This window comes from Enhydra lutris, unplaced genomic scaffold (genome assembly GCF_002288905.1).
Source record: "Enhydra lutris kenyoni isolate GAN:26980312 unplaced genomic scaffold, ASM228890v2 scaffoldscaffold12, whole genome shotgun sequence".
Lineage (NCBI taxonomy): Eukaryota > Metazoa > Chordata > Mammalia > Carnivora > Mustelidae > Enhydra > Enhydra lutris.
This window is the reverse complement of record NW_019154096.1, coordinates 21,365,192-21,380,719: the sequence shown is the minus strand read 5'-3', so window position 1 is coordinate 21,380,719 and position 15,528 is coordinate 21,365,192. Positions and strand designations below refer to the sequence as shown.

General features: G+C 34.4%; 1 protein-coding gene across 1 annotated transcript in view; it reads left to right on the top strand.

Annotated features, from left to right (window-relative positions):
* The window catches only part of LOC111144805 (catenin alpha 3), a 1,765,227-nt gene that overhangs the window by 956,225 nt on the left and 793,474 nt on the right, over positions 1–15,528 (top strand). Inside the window, exon 9 of the mRNA XM_022499291.1 lies at positions 5,185–5,337. Within this exon, the coding sequence (XP_022354999.1) occupies positions 5,185–5,337 (153 nt within the window). The remainder of the gene's footprint in view (positions 1–5,184; positions 5,338–15,528) is intronic.

Sequence of the window (15,528 nt, the reverse complement as noted above, 5' to 3'; positions counted from 1 at the left end):
AGGAGACTTCTTGCTGAGCAGGGAGCCAGAGGTGAGGCTTAATCCCAGGACCCTGGGATCATGACCTGAGCTGAAGGCAGATGCTTAACAACTGAACCACCCAGTTGCCCCAGGGAGGAAGATTTTTAAACTGCATTTCTTTGTTTAAAAAATTAAAGCAATTGAATATATCCCATTTCTACTGTATTAAGCATAATGAAACATGCATTTGATTTTACTAAAGGCAGGTTAAAATTTTTATTTGTGTTTATTGAGAAAAAAATTGCCTATTTTATAAATGCCTAAGTAAGGACTTGAGGTATGTAAAATTAAATAGGATTCTGATAAAACACAGACAAAACAAAAACTTCACTAATTTTTTAGTTGCTGAGTTGTTGAATTGCTATAGGCATCTCTTCCCCATTTTAGTAGTATCAGTGCCACACTTAGAAAAAAAATGTATGTCCTTGTATCTTCTCTTCATCATCCTCATAATGAAATAATATTAATGACCCAAAAGATACAAGTATCATTCAGTAGACACAATAGATATACATTGAATTAATTATTAGGTGATTTAGTTGCTATTAGTCAATTGCATTTTGACAGTCACATTTTGCTATTAAAATTAATATAGCATTAATATCCACATGTATAATTTTTTCTGGTTACCTGAGGACAATTCTTTTCTGAGACACTTTCTTTTCTTTCCATTCCTCTTCTCCTCACAGTTTCATACTTTTTATTCTCTTATTTAATGGTGGTGGGGGCAGTGCTGTCTTACAGTTTTCACATACAGCTTTCACTTTTGGGTTTCAATTGTAGAGAAATATATTATTTTATTTGAGACCCCAAACCACTTACATCAGTGGGAAATAGAAAAATTGATGTCTCAAAGCCTTTTATTAAACCATAGTGAGAAAAGATGGAAAACCCCTCAGTCTGATTTTGTGCCTGACATCTTTCATGCCTGGCCACAAACAGGTATTTATTGAAAATACATACCTCTAACTCCTATTGGCCTCCCACTAACTTCAGATTTTAGTGCTGCAGCTTCTAAGGTTGTCCTATTTTTACAATGGCATGTTGGATTCTTCTTTAAAGTTTTTTTTGTATGTCACTCAAGTGAAAGGAATGAGTTGTTCCATTGGGTGGGAAAATAATATGGAAATTAATAAAGTAGAGGCTTCTAACATATCATACACAGATATAGGTGAGTATACAATTTAAATGAAAAAAAAATCCCATATGTCAGAATATGCCAGAATATATAAAGAAAATTACTTAACATTTGAGGTGTTCCGTATCTTGTCCCTATTTGCATTTCTAGCCTTCTCTCATAATAATTCCTCTTTCACAGCACAGTACAGAGGATGACAGAATCAAATTCAGTAGTGTGCAAAGCAGAAGTGGTAAAGTATGGTCATCAATGAGTAGTTTATGTAAGACATCAGAGTCTGTTACTTGGTTCATGACAACATTATCAGCAGACAGATGTATCTATTTTATATTAGATTCCCTTGAAAGCAGGTCCTAAGACCAGAGCCTTAGCACAGGTTTTTTATTTAGGAGGCAATTCCAAGAAGCATGTGTAAGAGAACATGAGTGTAAGAGAACAGGCACGGAAGGAGGAAATAATATGCTATTTGAGGTTTCTACTGTAGGCAGCAGAATCTTAAGGACCTGTAAGAAGGGAAAGAATGTCGCCCAGAATTATCTAACCAATAGATAGAGACCAGGAATTTTATCTGGTAGTTCCTGTCTGTCTCCACTGATTGATAGTTGTTCCCAGTGGTGTTCCCTCTTCAGAACTTCCAGGCTGTCTGTGCTTGGGCGGAGACTCACAGAGACTTAAAGCAGACCCTAAAAAAGAATAACAAAGAGGAACATGGAATGTATTCAAGGTGGGATGTCTTGAAAGGACAAGGAACTGTTCCTTTACAGCAACAGCTGAAATCAGGAACTGGTCCAGTGGTGGAGACATCATCTTTTAAACTTTTTGTCTTATTTTGTTCTTTTTACCTGAAATGCTTTCCATTACATCTATTGTACCTAAGAAATCCTGTTTCAATCCTTACTCTATCACTGTTCTAGTCACACTAAATTCTTGCCATGTCTTGAGGATCCCTTTATTTATTTATTTGTTTGTTTGTTTGTTTGTTTAATCACTTATGATAGTCTTCATTCTAGAATGCTATGCTTTCCACCTCCCAACCCCTACTCTTAACAGCTAATTCAACTTTTAAAATGGAATACCTATATCTCATCTTTACTGAAGGCTTTTAATGATAACAATGCTAGTTGTTTCTTATTTATTTATGCTTCTTATAAGATACTCATCAAACTCTTTTTGCAACTCTTACTCCCTAATATTACCCTGTCTTTGTTATCCTGACATTCCCAGTTTGCCTAGAGTGGTGCCTTGTCCTTAGAGAGAAAGCTCAAAGTGCATTTGTTAAATTGAACAGATATACAGCTATAGGAAAGAAGATTCATTTTGCTTATTATATTTGAATTATAGTATGTCAGGTAATTCCTGTTCATTTTCCAACAGGATTTTGCAAGCATTGGCATAGAACTTATTTGTAAGCTTATTTGACAGTCCTTATGTCTTGTCCTACTGAACATAATATCACATGTCCATGGTACACCTTTTCTTATTTACTGTGTTTTGTACTTAGCAGTATGTGTTAGAATAAAGTTTAAAAAAAATGTGTTTCTAACATCGTTTAATTAAAAAAATTAATTTAGCCAAAGCATTTATTTATTTATTTGTTAACAATAGTAAATCAGCTATAGCTCAAGTCTCACCTTTACAACATATTTCAGCACTTCTGTATGGAAGGAAAGATTGAATGAATAGCAGGGAAAGCAGTGAAAGCCTGGGGGGGTGGGGTGCAACGAACAGGGGAGTAAATACCATTACAGAGAGGAAATGCATAGACCATAGCACTGTAAGATTCCTAGAAGTATTCTAGAAATAGGAGTTTATTTTCACTGTTTCTACCTCTACTCATCTCCCATTCATTCTTCAAACCATTGCAATAGGACTTCTGCTTCCATTTTTCTACTCAGACTGCTCTTGCTAAGTTAATCAATGACCTCTTGGTCAAATCCATTAGATAAGTCTTAGTTCATTTTATTTAACTTACCTTTAAAATTAGACTCTGAAACTGATTATCTTTTTGAAATTTCTTTGCTGTCAGTTTCCTGATTTTTCTCCCTTATTGTGACATTTAATGACTCTCACTTCTTTATTAGATTATAAGGGACCATGCATTTCCATCTTGCTATATTTCATAATAGCTTGCTCTTGGTAGAAAGGTAATGAAATGATGTTTAGAAATAATTGTTGAATTGAATGGAATCAAATACACAGAAAAGAAGATTCAGTAAGTCCATAATGTGGGTACAATAATTGCATATGGTAGGATAAATTCATTTGGAGACAGTATTGACATAGATTTATTTGAAAGTTTCTCTTTTAGTTGTTGGTCATTTGCTCTCTTTGTTTTTGGCCATCATCTGAGTCTCTTTTTAGATCCCTCTCTTCCATCTGCACAATTCCCATATATGGTAATATTTCCTAAGATTTTATTTTTGGACATCTCCTCACTGTGCATGATCCTATCTGCCTCCTTGGCTTGAATTACCTCCCATATGTATGTTGGCTATTAATTGCATATCTTTAGTGCACATCTCCCCTCCCATTTATATCCTGGTTATAAATGAAAGAAAAAAGGACAAAAGGGAGGGATGATAATTGAAAACTGTTCCCCCTTTGAGATTCCTTCTACTTTTACCTATCTGGAACTAACATAACTTGCAGTTCCCAATTCAAGTCCTAACTTGTGATTCGTTGCCTGACTTCTCTGGTTCACTCTTTATGGACATCAGACACATTGTTCATCCGTTTGAGGTCTTCCCCTTGCCTTGTAACTCCTTAGCACTCTGCACTCTGTTCTAGTAAGTGCTCTTACTCTGTTCTAGTAAGTGCTCAGACAATATTAATTAGTTGCTATTAGTGATTTGCCTTTCTGCATGCTAAGCAGATTCTTTCCTTGGGGATCGCCTATAGCCTTTGTGAAATTGTTAGAAGCCAGAAAATTTCACAATTCTTTTTCCTAAGATGATGCTTAGAGGTATTTTTTCTCCCTGAAATCTATAATTATTATGGATTTATATCCTGTAAATATTATAGGAAGATAGTGTTGGTTTTTTTTAATGCAGCTACCATAGCATTCTCATGTAATTCAAAACTAGGGTAACTGTCTATTGTTTTAAAAAATACTCTAAAACATAATTTTCACAGAAAGCAAATTATAAATTTTCTTTTCTGATAGTTACTCATCTCCTTGTTTTAGCGTATGGAAGTTACTAAATTAAATAAGGAGGTTCACTTAAAAATTAGGGAGACATGCATAGTCACTGACACTGTTGGGTGAAACTTTTCAAGATACTGTGATCCTTTAGGACTCAATATTCTATAAATACAATGCATTAATTTTCTAATGCAGTTTTAAATTTCAGTAAGTATCTGCTGAATAGAGTAATTGCCTGATTGTCATTTATGAGCTTACACATAATCTAATTTAAAAGAACTAATTGTAGTAGAATGTTATACTTGTTTAATAATTTAAGGTGTAAGGGCAAGAACAATTAATGCAGATGAAGAAAATTGGACATCAAACTCATTTATTATTCTCCTTGCTCTATTAATCTGTTATTAACTGGCATAATCAGTGATCTAACTTGGTTTAATTACCATGAAGACTACAATTTAGCTAATCAAAATTTATCATCAGTTCCTCCAATAAAGTAGAAAACATTTCATAATTTTGTAATTATGAAAATACATGATGTACAATGTTGTTTATAGACATGCATAAACATTACAGTAGTACAATTTTTTTGAGGGAAAATGGAGTATTATCACTTATAATCTGACCTCTGGGCTAAGTATAATTTAAGAAAAAAATAGTGTATTTTGAGAGCAAGAGAGCTATTGCTCAATTATTTTTTTTTCCTTGGATATTTTGTTTGTTTTAACTTTGTAAGTGACATTCATATACCATCTTAAATATTATTAGTTTAGAGATTGCATAAAAATATGTAAGATTAATTTTGTAACTACTGAGATTGTAAAAATAGGAAATATCATGAACCATTTCCTGAAAAAAAAGTGAATTTTTTATTTCTCCTCAGCTCCGTAAAGCTATTATAGATCATGTGTCAGACTCCTTTTTGGATACAACAGTCCCACTTTTGGTTCTCATTGAAGCTGCCAAGAATGGCCGAGAAAAGGAAATAAAAGAATATGCTTCAATATTTCGTGAACACACCAACAGACTTATAGAGGTAAGCATGCTAGAACTGTAACTACTCCAAATCCAGGAGAATAAAGCTCTCATTACCCTTTCCCAGTTGCACTGTGCTCAGATGAAAACTTTTGGCCACTTATTAAATGAAGAAAAGTTCAGTATTTTTTATGTATATATGTTAAAAAGTATACACACACACACACATACACACAAACTGGTTAAATGCAGATTCTTTGTTTTATCCTTAAACATATTTTCTTGTTCTAAGATGAAAGTATTAAATATTTACCTCATGTCATTTTATTTGTCTATCATCTTTTCATGGCTTATTACTCCTTCACCATTTCAAATCATACTCAACTATGTAACATGACTATAGAAAAATAATGTCAAATATACAGGGGTAGAAATATCCAGAATAAATAAGTGGGGATAGTGGATTGGTCTATGTCCCATTAGAGGCAAAAGGAGATGATAAAACTATAATTTCTTCAGCTTGGAAGCTAGAAGCATGGAAATGGTCCATAATTTGGGGTCAAGATGGCATATTGCTGAAAGAGCCATAAAATGCTAGACAATTCCTAGGAAACAGATACTAGAACCTATTGTATTATGGAGATCTGTAAGGCAGCCACAATATAAGAGAGTCTGAATGGAAGGATTTCTAACACCAGTAAGATGGCAGTACTCACAAGGCCAGGAACTGGTAGCAGAAAGGGGAAAATGTGCTTGACCAGATTCATATACCAGAGCTGATACACTGTTAGGACTCATCAGTATGACTGCGCTGTTGTTTATGAATTAAATGTTCTGACTGCCACACCTTCTACTGGCTGTGAACTTTGTGGTGAATATGTTTGGGGGCTCAGATTGCTTGCAAAAACTTGTGAGTCAGAGATAGACATCACATGAATTAGAATCAACAGCATTTTATAGAACATCTATTAAAATAGAGGACTTTCCCAATGTCTTTATCTTATTTATGTCTTTAATGTAGATCCACTGGGAAGGAAGTTTCTAATGTAGCTAGCATTTGCACTATAAACTCTCTGGTTCCTAGTCCTCACATCAAGAAAATGAAAAGAGTTGATAAATAGATAATTACTAAGATTATTTCACCCCTAAAAATGACCTACCTGCATCTCTAAAATCTACTTTGAGCTTACCAAGAACTCTGTGAGACAGGGTAACTGTTATAATTCCCATTGATCTTAGATGGAAATAAAGGTACAAAACCAGACCAGACTAATTATTGCCAGAGCTGATTTCCAGGGCTTACAATTTTTAACTAATTCATCCAATTATTTATTATATTTCTCATCTTATTTATTCCCTCTTATATTTATTCCTCAAATATATATTCAATCTTCCCCCTAGGAAAATGTTTAAGCAAGAGGCAAAGCAAGGAACAGATCATTAAAGGCACCTAGCTAAGTGTGGCCCCTGACAATCATGATCATTTTCTCTAAAAATGTGTTATCTAAGCTGAAGGCACACCAAATTAGGAAAACAACTTTTTGGTGAAATATTCTGGAAGTAAAAGTTGATTTCTGCTAAGAAACTTATATCCTTATTCCTATTTCTTAGTTTAGTGTTGCTATGAAACATATAACTCTTATGGTGCTTGGTAAAGAAGAGCTTCTTGATCACAGTTTTTTGGGGAAAAGTTGCATCTATTTCTTCTCTTGGGGATTTTACAGTTCTGAGAAACCCATAGATAAGATGATCTCTTTAAGTCAGAAATTCCCCAAATCAGTTTACCTAAGGAATTCTTCCTTCCATGAGACTTATTAGAGCAGTGCCTTGAAGGAATGCGTGAGAATGCTTCCTCAATTTATTGTGAAATGATGGTTTATTATTATGAAAACAGAGCTCTAAGAATCTGTTTTAAAAATTTAAGGATCTTGAAAATTCTATATTTTATGTGAACATTGAAAGAATGAAAGATTGTGTAATTTTGAGCTCCTGGGGGACTGAGAATGAGTTTTACTTAACATTGAAAGTCCCCTTAACACAAATAATGAGACTATCCTAGCTTTGGAGTCACAGTTCTCCCTCTGGTACTACTTAAAGAGTGGCCTATGTCATTTTCAGTTCCAGTTAGTATATGACTACATACCATACCATCTCCAAACTTAGTGGCTTAAAACAATAATTTATTATTCTTTCACTGATCTGCAGGTTGTCTGGGCAGATGGGCAACTCTCACTTAGGTTCTTCCTGGGATTATTGTCAGATATTGGCTGGGTATGGAGCCCTCAAAAGGTTTGACTGGGCTTGACATACAAGATGTCACATTCTCATGACTGAAAGTGCTTGAGAACTATCACCTGGGAGCTTAGCCGTGGCTCCTCACTGGAGGACCAATACATGGCCTTTCTGTGTGGCTTCAGCTTTTTGCAGAATAGTTGCTGGTTCTGAGATGAGAGGTCCCAAAAGCAAGTGAGAGACAAGAACTAGATACTGATAGCCTCTTCAGATCTTGGCCCAGAAATTATCAGAATACCACTTCCACTATATACTATTGGTCCAAAGCAACCGTGGAGCCTGCCCAAACAGGAGGGGAGGCAGGGAGGTGTGAGACTTCACCTTTCAATGGAAAGAATAGCAAAGTATGTGGCCACCTTTATTCTACTATACTTCTCTTTTCAGGACTTCATTTGCTTTATATAAAGTAAAGGTTAACAAGGTAATGTCTAAGGTCATAGCTGGTTTCTAAAATTCTATGATATAACAAATATTTTTTACAATTGAAGGACTTGTAATTTTCTTTTTCTTTTTTTAAAAGATTTTATTTATTATTTATTTGAGAGAAAGAGAGGGCAGCGGGTGGGGGGAGGGCAGAAGCAGACTGCCCGCTGAGCAGGGATCCCACTGCAGGGCTCTGATCTCACAATCCTGAGATCATGACCTGAGCTGAAATCAAAAGAGTCAAATGGTTAGCCAACTGAGCCACCCAGGTGCCCCAAGACTCCTCATTTTCTAACAGCTCTAGACTTTGGAGAAAATGAAAGTGGTTTTTAAGTATACTGCTTGCCCACTAGGTTGTTTATATATATCAAGGAAAAAAAAAAGAACACTACATTTATCTCCCAGGAAAAGTTCTCTTTGAAAGGAGCTGTCTAACTAAGGCAACAGAGAAAATCATCATTAATTTATTACAAATGTTGAGCCAGAAGTGTCTGTGACAGAGTCCCGGGAAATAGGAGAACTTAAATGGATCAGTTTCAGAAGACATTGTGAGTTTACTTTGTATAGATTGTTTACCAATCCTCCACCTTTGTTTTCCCTACTCCTCCTCCACCCAGACTACTTAGACCCATCTTCTTCCCAAGCTGGGTACTTTGACAGAGCAGGACAAAGGAAAGTCTTAGATTCTAAATGACTTCAAGGAAAAGCTATTTTCAAAATGTCTGGGTTTTGATACCTCGACTGTGTTTGTCAGAGAAATCTAAATCAGTGAATTTGTTGCGGTAAGACTTCAATGGAAAGAAAAGTCCATTTTTAAAGAATTCCTATCAGATCTTTGAAGAAAAACTCCATACCATTAAAGGAATACTTTTGATAGTAGTTAAAATTGTAACTTTTACCCAAAAAATAGAAAAAAAAACAAAACAAAACTGGATTTGAACACAAAGAAAAACAGCAGCAACAATAAGAAAGCATTAAGAAGTTCTGCAGGTAATAATTAGGCAACCCAAAGGATTTGGGGTGTTGGAGACAAAAAGTGAGAATGAGGAGAAGAGTGGCCAATAAACTGGGCCTGAACTTTCCTATTCTCTAGTGGAGTCATGTCTGAGGTCTTGTTTTATATTATCATATAGTTTGGTGTAAAATGATCATGGGTGAAATGATGGTTATAAAACCCTGGGTACTGTTAATAACTGGAAACTTAGATCCTTATGGCTAATTTTGTTTAGTTATGCTGAACTCAGTAACTGTTATGTAAAACATCCTACTTTGAACATCCAAGTTACTCTGTGTTTTTGGATCCACCAAGCCACAGTGGAAATGAAAAGGAGTCAAAAGGTCGGCATTTAAAAAATCATCTTTACATAGTGATTAGCTATTTAATGACAAACATGCTCATTGACTTATACTCCCCAGTATTTGATCTTGGACTGATGGTGAATTAGGGCACCATTAACTCTACTGACTTCTACGAATAATACCTATTAAACAGGAAGTTTAAACTATTAATTTTATCTTAAAATTTAAAGTATTCACTAATTCTGGAGAGTAAGAGTTTTATCTGTCATCACTTGGAGTCTATTCTGTTAGCCAAATCTATGCAGCTAGTACTCCAAAATCTGCACTGAATGAAGGAATGCATTCATTACACTAACTCACTTTTGTTTTTCTCTAAAAAGTTAACTTTTGGGATTCTAGTAACTGGACTTGGAACAATGTGTGAACCCAGTTACTTAGTAGGGTGACTTCTTATTCTACTGTACTTGAATACTTGAAAATAATTCTTCACTATGATATTAGCAAACACCTTTGCCATCAATTATCAAAAGCTAACACTATAAACTCTACTCCAGATCTCCATCAGATGGAATTTGTCACAATTAGATAACACTTTTAAAGAAATTTGCCCACCTCAGAGATAAAGTTTCTAACTTTAATGGGGTAATATAATTGTTATTCAGAAGAATGCCATTGCATGAAATACATGCATTGCTTACTATAATAGCTGTTATTTAATATTTCTTTAAAATTAATTTCTAAAAAATCTACTACTATTTTTGAATCATACTATGCTCTCAGCATATCATGCTCTCAGCAATCAGTTCATGTTGAACACTACATAGTTGCTACCAACTAAAAAGGTAAAATCTCCAGTTTATCCCATGGATTTTACTATATTAATTATCACTAAATATGACAGTGTTAATGATCTAGGCCTGAAAATTTTCTGTGAATTAGAGAAGTTTCTCCATGTGAAAAGTGAGCTTCGTCAGTGCTTTGACTTATTCATCAAAAATTCATCTGTCTTGATGCACCTTATTTTAGTAAGTTTCATGGGAGCCTTTCATCAAAAAGGAAAAAGTGGGTGGACATTTAATTATAATACTTCCCTCCAACCTACAAAGCTGATTGTTCCCACTCACAAAATGGCGAGCCAGATTTAGCAAAGCCCCAGTGCCAAGAGAGAAGGCTGTAGAGGGGACTCTTGCTGTTTGCAAGAAGTGCTTAGAGCTCTCAGCTCTACTTTTATCTTTGCTTTTTGACAGAATCCTGTTCCAGCGTCACACATTGCTTTAATTGATCATCTGTTATCAAATAAGGATATGCTCAGTTACAAATAAATAAAGCTTTTGGAGTCCTATCTCATTCTTCCTCTCCCCCAAAAAAGAAAAAAAAAAACAGAAAAAAAAAACAGAAAAAAAGAAAAAGAACAAACCCATACTTATACTTGCTCACAAACCAACAACTGTTCTCAGTGAGCATCTTGGCAGCTCTCCTCTTTTGATGGGGAAGGGATGTTACAGTTAAGTCAGGAATGCTTTTGCTTATATAGAGCACAGGTGTGACTGCCCACTCCCTGGATCAGAAACTGTTCAACATCTTAATCCTCTTTCAGCTAATGCTCATGATGAGCATGATTCTTAAAAGCCTAACCTGAATGCACAGTGAGTGACCTTTCCATGTTGGAAAGGTTTTTTTAATTTTTTTTTTTTAATGAATTTTCCATTCATGGTGTTTGGCATACAGGAAAATGGAGAGTGATACAGAAAAGTCAGAACCTTTTCATAGTCATATGTAGGTATTTTTGAATGAGATATTAGTGTTTTGGAATTAAGAGGGGGGAGAAAACTATGTGAGATTAGAGTAGTTTGGGAATTTAGTATGAAGTAAGCAACGTAAGCATTATTTACATCAAGACTACATGACTAGGCAGCAGCTGGATTTGAAAAACTTAAACTCTAAGTTGAGATACAAGTGTGACTAAAGTCACAATGCTCATTTTTGTGTTCCAGGAATATAATAGAAGTGAAATCTAGATCTCTAAGTTGGCTGAAGCATGAAGTGGGATAAAAGGCAGCTGATCAATACCCTTTAATATTTGATTCCCAGGGTGAATAGGTTAGATTTCATCTTAAGAACTGGATGATCCAGTAATGGATTTGGAAAGCTGTGGTTGCTTCTTGCCACAGGAGGGTCTAAAGGGAAGCCATATTTTAGGAGAATATGTGTATGGATTATTTCATATTTGGTTATAAAAATTTTCTAACCCCTAACAATTGATTAGAATCTCATGAATATAAACTGGCACTTAAAAAGACTGCACTTAAAAGTTAATTTAATCTTGTACATTAAAGAGAGAGAAAACTAGATTTAATCATGAACTTGGAACATAAAAGCAAGTGACTTAAGACTTAATGTCATTAGATTAATGCTATCCAATAGAAATAGAGAGCAGAACACATATATAATTTAAAATTTTCTAGTAGTCACACTAAACCAAAAAAAAAAAGTAAAAATAAACAGGTGAAACCAACCTTAATGATATACTTTATTTAATTCAATATATCCCAAATATTATCATTTCAACATGTAATAAAAATAAAAACTATTAATGAAATATCTTATTTTTTTGTACTAAGTCTTAGAAACCTGGTGTATATTTTACAGGTACAGCCTATCTTATTATAGACTATCCATATTTTTAGTGTACAATAGCCATACTTGACTGGTGACTGTGTATTAGACGTACGGTTCTAGATAGATGTTTAACAAGTTGAGGACAGCAGTATAGTCATTAGTTCATTCATTCGTTCATTCATTCATTCATTCATTTATTCAACAAATATGTCTTAAGTGCCTATGGTGTGCTATATACTCTTCTGGACCCTGGGAATACTGCTATATACTCTCCTGGACCCTTGGAATACTGTCTAGAGCCTTTGTTTTTGTTTTCTCAGATTGATATACAGTAAGTACAGCATTCAGTAAATAGTTATTGAATTAGTATATAAACAAAGTAGAATGTCAGTTAATCCTATGGAAAAATTTACAACATGACAAAGAACATGACTTATTGAATAAGGTTAAAATATGGAGACAGACTTGGCTTTGAATCTTGGCTGGATGTTACTGGGACAGTCAGTTAGTATCTCTTGTATCTTTTCTATAAAGGGCATACTCCATTGTACAGTGAAAATAATAGTGAGATTTGAATAGGATGACACGTTAAAGTACCAAATGCCACATAATTTGGACATTGGTGTTCAATGAATATTAGTTTTCCCTTCCCTCTTTTAAGCATTCCTCCCCCCCCAAAGTTTTATGTAAAAGAGGTGACTTGACTCCCTAAAACTCCTGATGAGCAATGACATTTTCCTTTTGAAAAACTCATTTTATAAGAAATTTCAAATATACTATAGTTGTTGGAATTTTGTATCCAACTTCCAAATATAGATAATTGTTTTTCAGGAATATTAAGAGGCCAAAAGATGGCATGTACAAGATATCCAGTGCAAGTTATGTCCCCAAGATTTTGATATACACTTAATTGGTGTGTGGAACTTTTCTGAAACTTTCCAGTATTACTCTCCATGATGGTATTTGGCCAAGAGTTAACAAGCAAACATGCTAACAATTACTGATGAATAATGCTAGGCCTAGAAGCCAAACCATCAGTCTGAGTATGCAGGCTGGGACGGATCTATTTCTTTTAATTAATTCACTATTTGACTAAAAAAAAAAAAAAATGAGTAAAGTCCTCCAGTGTGCTCTATAGAGCTCATCTATACAGAGTCCTGCATTGAAAACTTGATTCCGTTTTTGTCTTTTGTGTTTCAAAACATATAACTCCCCTGTAAAACATATCTACTCCCCAGAATAAGTAACTTTAGCAAATCACTGAACATCTCTAGAATTCAATTTCATAATCTGTAAATAGAAAATGAGGGATTAAATAGTTTCTATTTCAGGCATTTAAAATTCTAGAAACCAAGGAGAAATTTCTTTTTTAAAATATATATGTATAGATAATTTGATGGTGGATGGAGGAGGCTGGTTAATCAGAAGTTTGGAAGAGTGGTTATTTTATTGTATGTACTGGACAAAAAACTTATTTTGAATAATAAAGAGAAGAACAAAATAGGGAAGAAAATAAGGTAAAACAAATAAAACATTTTAGTAATCTGTACCAGCATCATGTAATACATCTTATACTTATTACCTCATCACATCCATGCTCACAATGATAGAGATAAATATTTTTATTACCCTAAGGAGGCCCTAGCTGAGAAAAAATTAAGCAACTTACCTACGGTCAAATAGCTGAATGGCAGAGTAGGGAATCAAATTGGTTCTCTCAATGGCAGAATTAAAGGACTAAAGGTAACACAACAAATCTAAAAATGGAAAGTGAGCCCAAGTCTTATATATATTTAATTTATTGATGGAGAGAAATTAATGGTATCTTTCTGAATGCTTTTAGATGGGAGACCTGCTATTAAGTTGATCAAACTGCAAAAGTTTTAAAAATGGATTTTTTTTCCTACAGAATCTCTAATCTTTTTTTTTTTTTTTGAGCATAGTAGACACACAATGTTATATTAATTTTAGGTGTACAACTTAGTGATTTGACAAGTCTATACATCAGCTATGTTCACCATTAAGTGTAGCTCTCATCTTATTCTACTTTCCTTAACTAGAGAAGCAGAAAGCCAGAAGCATACATTTGTGCCCATGAAATCTTTCTGCATACAATCATTCTTTATAACTGATAGGTAACTGCTTAGCTAATAGTTAGTGATTAGTCCAGCATATAAGATCTAAGTGAGATCATGCATCATCTTCTGATGAGAAAGTATAAGTAGTCCATTTGTAAGTTGACTTTTTGGAACTTGGAATATATTTTGCCCGTTTATCAGTATTATGTATACTATTTAGCTTCCTCAGTTAATCCACAAAAGCCCATTGAATCCTTAATAGAAGTTAAAAGTCACAGAGCATTTTATTAGGAGTAATCTTCCTAACTTAAACTGCATTTAGATGTGCTTCTCCCCAGTCTTGTATGCAAAGTATCCCTAAGGTAGAGGCAGAAAATGAAGATGCTTACAGGAGGAGACAAAAAAGTAATTCGTGAAAGGGCTGAGTAGGGTGGGCCTGTCATGAAATGGAGAACATAAGCTTAGTCTAAAGTGTTCATTTTTATTCATCTTCAGTCAATTATCGTTCTTCATGAATTCAGAACCTATTTTGTCAGACATTACAATTTCTCAAAAGAACTCAGATATATAGATTTTAATGTAAATATCTGTTGGTTTCTAAGTATAGACAGCTAAATCAGTTTAAAACAAAATAAGGTAGGGGTGCCTGGGTGGCTCAGTCAGTTAAGTGCCTGACTCTTGATTTTGACTCAGGTCATGGACTCATGGTTTTGGAATTGAGCCTAGCATCGGGCTTTGTGCTCAGTGTGGAGTCTGCCTCAGTTTCTCTCTCCCTCTCCCTCTCCTTCCCATTCACTCTCTCTCTCAAATAAATAAATAAAAATCTTTAAAAAAATAAAACAAAATAAAACCACAACCCCATAAATTGTGGCAGTACATAATGCCACAACCCACTAGTTTTACAGTCTCTGCTCTAAGGTCAAGCTTAAGCCAGATGGATGTTTTAAGTGATGTATAGTATATCTGGAGAATGTCTTGTTAGTAAGAATCAGATATTACTGTTAGATGGTAAAATTCAGGAAGGTAACTTGATTAGGGGTAGTGGGCCTTTCTGCTTGGTTAACCTTGAAATAGGTGGTGAAGTGAAAAGAGTTAAGAGCATAGTGAAGATTAGCTATTTCCTCCTATCTCCTCTGCTGGTTGCAAACTGTCAGGTTAGGAATAGGGAGAACATGGGATCTTGCCAAAGGATCATCCAAATATATATTAGACCCAGTGAAAGCTATAGCTTTGTATATCCAGAAAATCCCTTTCCTTAAAAAAAAATAAATAAATAAATAAAGACTTGATATGTTCTGCAAGATGGAAGTGTAGATTTGATGCTTTTAAAGAAATGTTCCCATTACAGAAAAATAATATCTAATTTACTCTGCATTCCATTGATGACTTTGTCTGAAGTATAGGCAGCATGAAAAAAGCCTTATTTTTTTTCCTAAATCACTCTGACATTTTTGTGATATTTTATACATGGAGTTCCAAAAGAACACCAGAATATCCGTTGAGCATTTGACTTTTGTGCTTTGAATCTGCCTAGTAAATGA